The 10,569-nt window shown below is 46.4% G+C and overlaps 1 protein-coding gene and 1 non-coding gene across 2 annotated transcripts in view; one reads left to right on the top strand and one right to left on the bottom strand.

Annotated features, from left to right (window-relative positions):
- The first annotated feature begins 67 nt into the window (after positions 1–67).
- On the top strand, positions 68–209 carry LOC129343765 (U11 spliceosomal RNA). The gene has a single exon (XR_008598340.1). It is a non-coding gene; the product is annotated as a U11 spliceosomal RNA (small nuclear RNA).
- Positions 210–2,242: 2,033 nt separating this feature from the next.
- Positions 2,243–10,569, bottom strand: part of LOC129342910 (discoidin, CUB and LCCL domain-containing protein 1-like) — a 47,759-nt gene continuing 39,432 nt past the window's right edge. Inside the window, exons 14-16 of the mRNA XM_054998869.1 lie at positions 9,752–9,789; positions 8,757–8,879; positions 2,243–4,744 (exon numbers count right to left, since the gene is read on the bottom strand). Coding sequence (XP_054854844.1) covers positions 4,209–4,744; positions 8,757–8,879; positions 9,752–9,789 — 697 coding nt within the window. The 3' untranslated portion in view covers positions 2,243–4,208. The remainder of the gene's footprint in view (positions 4,745–8,756; positions 8,880–9,751; positions 9,790–10,569) is intronic.

The following is a 10,569-nucleotide window of genomic DNA, read 5'->3' as shown; positions in this document are numbered from 1 at the left end:
GAGGTTCACCATGACCTGATAATAAATGGCAGGCAGGTGGGCAGGGACTTCGCTATACTGCTTGTTTAAAAAGGGCTTCTGCTGTGAGTGGCACATAGAAGGGGGCGGCTGCGGCTTTGCCTCTTTTTGTGCGGAATCGCTATCAAGAGATTTCGGAAGCATAATTTTTGCACTCGGGGCAGCTGGTAATCATTTCTTCTGGCTCCCCAATTCTGTAGTTCTTAAAAATAAATTCTGTTCTTTATTAATTACTATATGTTCCGTCCCCACAAACTTAATCTAAATAGAGTCTTCTTCGGGTACTCAATTTCTGCAGTACATGCAAAGCTGAAATATTCAGAAAGGCTTTTTACTCAGCTAAAGGTCACTGTAGTTCAACAAAAAGAGTCCAGTAGTACCTTTAAGACTAACCAACTTTATTGTAGCATAAGCTTTCGAGAATCACAGTTCTCTTCGATGCACTTCAACAGAAACCTTTCAAAAACAGAATCCAAGGGGAAGCTGCTGAATTGGAATTCAGATGTACATTTGACTCAGTCAGGTTTGGGATTGAATAGGGACTATGAATGGTTTTATCATTATCAGAAGTAACTGATCCCATTATCAGAAGCTACTGATTGCATCTACTCCCCCCTCCCCTCTTCACCTATACATCTGACTAGTTTCTTCTTACCCTCCATGCATCTGAAGAAGAGAGCTGTGGTTCTTGAAAGCTTATGCTTCAGTAAAGTTGGTTAGTCTTAAAGGTGCTACTGGACTCTTTACTATTTTTACTCAGATAGATAGACTTTATTGTAGGAAAGGGATCTCAGATGATCTGCTGAGTTAGGAACAGTACACCTCACAACTATGTTGTCTTGGACTCCTGCTACTGCTATGGCTGGACTTGTATCTCTTTACCCTATGGCGTTGTTTATGAAAACGGTCTTGATATTGACTAATCTCACACTATGTAATCCGCCTTGAGTCTCAGTGAGAAAGGTGGACTATAAATGACATAAATAAAAAATAAACACTTTACTAAATTCAAACAAAAGCATGGTACTCTTTATAAATATTAGAGGGATGTGTAGATTACTCCTATTTTTGTGACAGTGAAGCGTTGGCTATATCAGACAAGATAATACTTCTGGAAGGTGTGGACTTAGGAGTAACACTATCTAAACGTTTGGTTTATTTTCTTAAATTCAAAAGGTTCTAAATGTGGTAATGTCAGGATATTCTAAAATGGTTTTAAAAATATTTTTTATTTTTGCAGTATTTAGTGTGGCATTGCTCAAAGCCTAAAAACTTGAAAGCTTACACACTGTTCTGTGTTATTTTTGTTGGTCTTCATATAAGGTAGCTGATGGGTTTCCTTTTTTTGGTTTTGCGGAATGTGAAATAACACAAAACAGTATTAACTTCTTCATTTCTTCACAACTATTAATCAGGCTGATTCCCCCCCCCCCCGCCCCAACACACAATAGTCTGATGAAGAACTTGAGTGCACACTTCAGTTTAGTAGGGTGTTATTTTGGTTGTTCCACATAAAAAGGCAAGCAATCTTTTAGGGAAATAATATATTTTTCAGCTGTTGTGTGACTATAGGAAGGAGTCTTGTGCTGCCTGAGATTTTTATTTTAGCAGCTGTGCATTAGAATAAAAAGTTGCCAATCTTTAGAGTGCCACAAGTCCCCTACTTACTGTTGCAGCAGGTTGACAGAGCAATCCTGTAGACGTTTGCTTAGAAGTAAGCCCTACTATGTTCAACAGTGATTCTTCACAGAAAAGTATGCCTAGGGTTGCACTGTGTCACAGCTACTTCTCTTGGAATTACTGCTATTGTGTATCTGTTTTTCTTGATAGTTGCATTTTACACAATTGCTTTTCACTTTGTATAAATATCTGCCTAGTGAGGACCCACCACATTTATCCGAGGAAGCGGGCTCTAGCCCATGAAGCTTTATGCTAGAATAAGATGGTATAAACAGCGGGGGAGCATTTCTGCGCAGAGTTACTCCATTTCAACAGGCTTAGAACGGGGTAATTCTGCATTGGATCCTGCTGCCACGTAGCGAGACCGCTGCAATGTATTCACATTTGATTCTGTCACTCTTGGGCTCAGTCGGGGCTGGTTGTAGCTTCCTCATGATGGCAAACAATTAGCCCTCCGTATGTTAACCTTTCTGCCGCTTCATCACCAGTTACCTCAACTGCGCTCTGAAATGTAATGAAACACACCTATGGCCTTTTCCTGGAATAATGTTTATTTCTTCATTTGACTTAGTTTATACCCCCCTTTTCTTCCCTATGGGAACCCACAGTGGCTTACATCATTCTCCGCTTCTCCATTTTATCCTCACAACAACCCTGTGAGGTAGGTTAGGCTGAGAGTATGTGACTGGCCTAAAGTATCCCAGCAGGCTTCAATAGCAGGTGGAGATTCGAACCTGGGTCTTCCAGATTCTAGTCTAGCACTCTAACCACGACACCACACTGGGTCTTCTATTATCCTTGCATTTTATTTAGACATCTGTGCCCTGCTTTTCTCCCCAGTGGGGACCCAGAGCCCCTTACAGTATTCTTCTTCACTCCTCCATTCTATCTTCACAACAACATCCTTGTGAGGTAGGTTAGGCTGAGAGAGAACCCAAGGTCACCCTGTGCGTGTCTCTAGCAGAGTAGATAATGAAACCCGAGTATCCCAGATCCTCGTCTGACTCTCTAACCACTGCACCACACTGGCTGCCTGTTTGTGTCCTTTTATGTTTAAAGCTTGGTTTGATTTCGTGCATGAGCTCTAGCTCATGGAAGCGTCTGTCTGAATCACAGCGCGGTCCTCTAAATCTACAGAAGGAACTCTGTTGAGGATTTCACTGTACATATTAATCTTTAAGGTGCTTTATCTTTGCTGCAGCAGACGACTGCATCTACACTTCTGTTTTTCTGCTCTTGTCTTTTCCCACCTGTATCCTGCTCTTCTCTTTTCAAGTTCTCTGCATGTCTTCTGTACTAACTTTGCTTTTGCAGCTGGTTGCTGCTTAAGTTGCAGGCTGCCTGAATGTCTGTGCCCTCCCCTCCTCCCATTTGGGTGCCACCAGATTCTGGGCTGCCTTTGTAAACTTTAAACATTCTGTAATAAAAGTACTCCTTTTCACAAAGCTGTGGAGATCGGTCTGCTTTGATATGCAGTATTTTGAGGGAAAATATGGCTATTCCAATCCCTCCCTGCCCTGGTAACACATGTCGAAGGATTTATTTGTTCCAAAACCTCGCTGCTGGCAATTCCCACTGGCTACTCAGGGTGGCATTTGGGAGGTTCACCCTTGTGCATAACAGCCGTATGAGGAAGGCTAGACTGAAAGCAGGTGACTCTTCATGGCTCCATTAGGATTTGAACCCACCCAGCTCTCCTTGGTTCTAGTCTGACACCCTAACCAGCGTACCACTGTAACTCAACACGGTATGTCAGGTGATGGTATGTCAATCATTGATACATCAATCACATGTCAAAGCGGATGCCTTTTTTGACACAGAGAAAAAACAAAGATTCACCGTTGAGTCTGAAAGCAAAGTGAACCAGGCATGTTGAAAAGAGGAATCTTGCCCACAGCAGGCAGTGGTAAAAAAAGTCTGATTTGGTTTACAAAACGCCTTCAAGTTTTTAATAAGGGAACGTGGACATTAGTGAATGCCGCTGAATCAGGCTTGGCTTTTTCCTTCCACACTGGGAGTGCAGGATCCATTGTGTGTGCAAATATATTATAGATGTCTGTTATTCACCCGAAAATTAACTAGAAGAGCAAAGTCAGGTTATACTACGTACATATACATGTGGTTTCTGCCCCACCCCATCTCTGGGGTCAATTCCCGTGCAGTCTTAAGCATGTATCCTCAGAAGGAAGGCTCACTCAGTTCAACAGGGTGCACAATGGGACGTGAGGACACTTTTCTGCGAGTAAGCCGCGCTGAATAACATGATTCAGTTTCTGAGTACAGCCTCCAATGGAGGTATTTTCTAAAGTCAAGGGAGTGGGTGGGAAATCCCAACCAAATCCACCAGGAGTTCAGGACAAAGACTCCTCCAAAGCAGAGCACGGATGCCAGAAAATCCTGGACTTACTTCCCTTTGCTGGCGAGAGAAACAGCCCTTGGTTGGAGGATCTTCTGCTTGCAAGTGGTGCTCCTGGGCAGATGTGTGGGCACAAGGTCTCTTTCTGTGTGGCTCACAAGGACTCGTGGTAGACATATGCAAGGGGGGAGTCTCTGAGCTGGATGGGGTGCCCTTGCAGAGAGGCAGCCGGCTGTGTAGCAGGGGGTTCACCTCTTGTGCTCAGAGTCCAACCGCCTTGTTGTTCCCTGGGGGTGGCTGTAGCCGAGCCCTCCAGCACACTGCCCTCACCTGCTGCGCCGTCTGGCTTCTCCGCAGGCCGTGGAGCAGGGAAGTCGTATTGCATTTGGGGCTCAGGGCACCCCGGCAACCTCAGTGAGCCTGGCTGGCTTTGGGAGGAGGGAATGACTTTGATGATGCAGAAGTTCTTCCGGAAAGCAGCCCCCTCTGGCTCAGTGGGCTGCTCTACGAATGGCGTGGCATACTCCGGCTCTGGGGGCAAGGGTTCAGCATACTCGTGGTATTTCCCGGGCACGTCATAGTGATTCACCACTAGGGGGAGCGTGTAGCCTTCATCTGGGTCAGGCTTGAATGTGGATGGAACTGTCTGGCTGGTGGAGCTGACTTGGACCACATCCGGCTCGGCATATTCTGCAAAGGGGGAAAAAACTCCCTGAGACAAGATGCAAACCCACCCACGAGAGACACAAAGGCTATATAGGTAGCTGTATGGGTTCTGAGAAAGTCCACAGTCTACCTTGTATATTTTTATCCTGCCTTTCCCCCAAGGAGCTCAGAATGGCATATGATTCTGGTTGTCCCTTCCACATCTTATCCTCACAACCACCCTGCGAAGTAGAGCTGAGAGATGAGTGGCTGGCCCAAACAAGCTTCCTAGCAGAGTGGGGGTTTAAACCCAGATTCTCATCCAACACTCTGACCACTGAACAATACTGCCATTCAATGATATACTGCCTCTGGTGATAGAAGTTGCATTAAACTGCGATATCTAACAGCAATTAAGAGGTCTGTTTTCCTCCATGAATTCAGAGGCAGTGCAGTGTAGTGGTTATAGTAACAGTCTAGTCTGTGGGAGACCTAGGTTCGAATCCCTGCTTTTCCACTGAAACTTGCTGAGAGACCTTGGGCCTGTTCCTTTCTCTCAGGCTAGCCTAACTCACAGTGTTGTTGTGAGGATAAATTTTTATTTACTGTTATTTATAATCTGACTTTCTCCCTGAGACTATACCCTATTGTATTTTTTTAAATATCCCAGTTGTTGATCATATTGCATTACACTGTGTAATCTGCCTTGAGTCTCAGTGAAAAAAGCAGACTATAAATAACGCCAATATATGTATGCACGTATGTATCTGTATGTTCCAGCTGCACTCCCAGTTTCTGCCGGGTACCAACCAAGCCAGAATATTACGTTTGCCAGGCCCCAGAAATCCCTGTGGGTGCCCTGATAGAAACGTTGCTTGTACCAGAGCCACAGAAATCACTCCAGAAAAGGAGGAGAAGCCGGGCTTTCATTCAAGTATATAAGCTTAACTTGCCTAGACCAAACTCTGTCTTACCTCCATGCTAGAACTGATTTCACGCTAGCCCTTTGTATCCATTATATTGTCCAGGCCACCAGTTAAGATCCTCCTGCCAAGCCCTGCTCTCCGTGCCCCTGCCTGCAGAGGTAAGGTGGGTGGTGACCCGAGACGGGGCTTTTGTAGTGGTGGTACCTCGCCCTGCGAATGCCCCCCCTTGAGGCTCAGTTGGTGTCTACTGTGCTATCTTTTAAGCACCAAGCAAAACATTTATTTTATCTATTAGGTTTTTAATATCAGTAATTTAGGATTTGGTGGGAGTGTTTTTACTTGTAAGCCACCTTAAGCAGGTTCCTGGAGAGGCAGCATATAAATAGATCAAGACCGGTAGCCGTGTTAGTCTGTCCGCAGCAGTAGAAAAGAGCAAGAGTCCAGTAGCACCTAGAAGACTAACAAAATTGGTGGCAGGATATGAACTTTTGTGAGCCACGAAGAAGTATTTGAAGAAGTGAGCTGTGACTCACAAAAGCTCCTCCTCTGCCACAAATTTTGTTAGTCTTATACAGGGCTTTTTTTCTGGGAAAAGAGGTGGTGGAACTCAGTGGGTTGCCCTTGGAGAAAATGGTCACATGGCCGGTGGCCCCACCCCTTGATCTCCAAACAATCTAAACTCCCCTCTGTCTGGAGATCAGGGGGCGGGGCCACCGGCCATGTGACCATTTTCAAGAGGTGCCGGAACTCCGTTCCACCGCTTTCCTGCTGAAAAAAAAAGCCCTGGTCTTATAGGTGCTACTGGACTCTTGCTCTTTTCTACAGCGTATAAATAGTTCCCCTTCCTGCAGGGTGCTCCGGCTCACAAGAAGCTACCTTATACAGAGCCAGGCCACTGGACTGCTGAGGTCAGTCTTGTCTCCTCTCACTGGCAGTGGCTCTCCAGGGTCTCCCATTATCTGCTGCTGATCTACCGGAGGTGCTGGGGAGGGAAGCTTGGAGTGCCTGCATGAAACTCAGATGCTCTGCAAATGAAGCTGCCTTCTGTTGAGCCAGGCCATCGGTCAGTCATGTCTATTCTGACCAGCAGCAACTCCCCAGGATTTCAGGGAAAGGTCTTCTCTGTCATCTCCTGCCTGATCCTCTTAACGGGAGATGCCAGGGACTGAATCTGGGATCTTCTACATGCCCAACAGCTATTCTGCCACTGAGCTGCAGCCAATTAATAAGATTTCCCCCTTTCTTATCCTCCCAACAACCCTTTGAGGTAGGTGAGGTTGAGATGGACTAGTCCAGTGAGATGTGTCTTGATAACAGGCCATCCCAATCCAACTCTGACCACTATACTACACTGTCCATGCCATCCTAAGCAGAGTTACTCCAGTCTAACCCCCCCCCCATTGAAATCAAGCTTAGATTGAAGTAACTCTTCTTAGGATTGCACTGTAACTCATTTGACACACGCTCAGCAATTTGACACATCTTGATCCCAGGGGTTCTTCTGATCCATTGCCAAGTCACTGGGCCTTTCCCCAAAGCCCCCCAGCATCCTGGTTCTGCTCTTGGCCGGAATGGTAACACACAGAAGGCAAAAATCAAGTGCAAAACAACAGCTCACCCAACAACAGCACTTGCTGCTATAAATAACAGACGAAGATACTCTAATTAACAAAAGTTACTTTTTCTTTAGAGGGCTCAGTGGCAAAACGTGCTATACACAATTATTTACAAAGTACAAACATGTACCCATAATTCGAAGTCCCAAATACAAACATGAATATCACAACATCCCTTCGAGGTAGTACCATGTTTGTACTTTGTAAATAATTGTGTATAGCACGTTTTGCCACTGAGCCCTCTAAAGAAAAAGTAACTTTTGTTAATTAGAGTATCTTAGTCTGTTATTTATAGCAGCAAGTGCTGTTGTTGGGTGAGCTTGGTCGGAATGGCACAGCCACCAGCCGTTCTGGAACGTGGATGTTTCCTAAAGACTCCGGGCCCCTTTTCCTAACCGCATCATGCTCAGCATCACGGAAAGAAATCGAAGAAGAAAATAATGGGCCGAGTGTTTGTACCCATCTGCGTGGAACAAGTGGAACGAATTTGCTGCTCTGGGGCCGTCCTCAGAAGACGGGAGCTTCTTCTGGACAATGGGCAGCATTGGCCAGAGCTTAATTTATGGGCAAACCAATCCTGTTGCCTGCAGTTAACCTTTTGCCTGCTTCACAAGGAGGAACAAGCAAGTCATTCAAGAATGGCATTTGGGCCTGGACCCCTCCTCTTCCTCCTGCCGCATCCTGGGAGACTGTGGATGTGTTCTGGAGAGCGGGGCTTTTAAATACGCCGACGTAGTCCTGGCTTCTCTGTTTCCGCTCAGCACCTTTCGTTTATCACTGTCTAAAGCAAGGAAGCTCTATTTCTACTGAATAGCTTTAGCCCTTTTCATACGTTTGTAAATTGCATATGATAAATAGCAAGGAATGGTGGGGGGGGGGCTCTTGGACCTTGGCCTACCGCTGAATAAGCAGGTGACAGCTGTGGCCAGGGATCCTTTTTACCAGCTGTGGTATATGCCCTAGTTATATATACACTGTGGTATATGCCCTAGTTAGATCTATATTAGATTACTGCAATGAGCTCTCCATGGGGCTCCCCTTGGAAAATGTCGGGAAACTTCCATTTGTGCAGAATGCAGTGGCCAGGATACTGACTGGAGTTGGTCGTGGGGAACATATCGCTCCAGTCTTGGCTCATCGACACTGGCATCAAATCTGTTTCCATCCACAATTCAAGGTTCTGGTGCTGATTTTCAAAGCCCTGTCTGGTTTGGGACCAACATTCCTGAAGGACCGTCTACTCCCTTCTGAACCCCTGTGGTCAGAGTGTTGGGTGAGAATCTGGGTTTAAATCCCTACCCTGCCAGGAATCTTCGGGGGGCCTGCTTCAAGTGCCCCCACTTTCTGAGCCCAGGTGGGTGGCAGCCCGAGGAAGGGCCTTCTCAGTCATGGCACCGAGTCTCTGGAACTCTCTCCCCCCAGGCTGCTCCTCTGGAATTTGCCTACCGGGATACAGGCAATACTGGGTCGCCTGGTGGCTTTCAGGCATCCTAGGCCAGCACAGTCTTGACCTACCTGGTGACGGAACTCCATCGAGGTCTGCTGAGGCCCCTGCCCCAGGGAACGAGGCCACTTCCGAAGCAGACAGTTGCAGGCTATGTCTGGAGCAGATCTGGCTGGCCTCTGACGTTGGGCAAACTACAGAAGAAGTGAAAGTTGGCAGGAGAAATCAATGAAAGGCCTGAAGCAATTGTGCTTTGGAAAAAGAACCTCAGGGGCTTGCAGTATTTTTGCAATATTAAGGATGAAGACACCCATGGATACACATGTAGCCGCCTTATACTGAACTGGACCATTAGTCCATCAAGGCCCGGTGCTGTGGTGGCTCTCCAAGGTCTCAGGCTTTCACATCACCGCCTGTCCGATCATCTGAAGTGGAGATGCCAGGGACTGAACATGGGGCCTTCTGTGTGCAAAGCAGACGCTTCACCACTGAGGTATGGTCCTCCCCAATGGTTTCAAGTTATTGTTAATAACAACTTCACTGTGAATAGCAACCTCTTCCCAGGAGCAGGAAGGAAGGAAGAGTGCCTCTGAATGCCAGGACCAAAACAAATGGTTAAGAAAAAAGAGCTTTAAGTGTTCTAGAGGAGGACATCGAGATAGGTGTGTGTGTGTGTGTGTGTGTTTGTGTATATATGCCAGTGATACTCAGTGGCTCAGGAGCCGTATGTGCCTCTGACATGCCACCTGTGATTTTTCTGGGCACTGTTCCCCAATGTGGCACCTATTCCATATTCCAGGAAAGTAAGCCTGGTACGCCTTGTCCTTGGCTGGTGGTTCCTACCTTGGAACAGCCACCAAAGTAGGGAGTGGAGGACGGATACGCTGCAAGTCTTACTAAAGCAGCCCAGGGAAGAGGCATTTTTGTTCAGAGAATTAGGGAAAAGCTAACCCTTCCCCCGGGCCTATAGCCCTGATCCATATAGCCTCTCCTCCCACAGTCACTGCTAATGGCCAAATCACACATTTGTTGTTCCAGGTCTCACCTGCGCTGTCGGGTGGTTTACCTTTTATGAGGCCACAGTCCTGATCTACCGCTGTCTTCCTGCCAAGCGAGAGAGAGAGAGAGAAGAATACCAAGTGGGTTTAACACCTGTTGTGGCACAGAGGATTAGGAAACCCCCTCTCCTGTCCCCACTTGCTACAGGGGTACAATATCAAAAAGAGTCCAGTAGCACCTTTAAGACTAACCAATTTTATTGTAGCATAAGCTTTCGAGAATCACGTTCTCTCGAAGAGAACGTGATTCTCAAAAGCTTATGCTACAATAAAATTGGTGCTACTGGACTCTTTTTGATTTTGCTACTACAGACTAACACGGCTAACTCCTCTGGATCTATGACCATAGAGGTACAATATAGTTCTATAGTCCACTCTTTTTTAAAAAACATTGTTGAAGAAAACTTTTTAAAATTTCAGTGTGCAGAAGCCCGCAGGGCTACAGAGCAGCACCCAAACAATTTGCACCAAGGGTGTACCAAAGCATACAATGCCTTGGGCACACCTGCGGCATGAACATGCATTGGCTCTTGATGACTGCCCAATGGTTCTCCATCTTGCAAACATATACCTAAATGGTGTTGGGAGGCAATCTACTTGTGAAAATCTTCATGCGGGAGGGGTGACTGCAGCCTATTTTTAGTACAATGTAGTATCAAAACATTACCACTCCAAGGGGGATACCACAATGCCCTCCTCCCAAGCTGTGCTCTCTGTCCTCTCCTGCAGAGGTGAGGTGGGTAGCAACCAGGGGCTAGGTTTTCTCAATGGTGGCACCTTGCCTTTGGAATGCCCAGCAAGCAAGCAAGCAAGTGCAAGCAAGCAA

Source organism: Eublepharis macularius, chromosome 15 (assembly GCF_028583425.1).
Source record: "Eublepharis macularius isolate TG4126 chromosome 15, MPM_Emac_v1.0, whole genome shotgun sequence".
Classification (NCBI taxonomy): Eukaryota; Metazoa; Chordata; class Lepidosauria; order Squamata; family Eublepharidae; genus Eublepharis; species Eublepharis macularius.
This window is presented reverse-complemented; position numbering and strand designations above follow the sequence as displayed.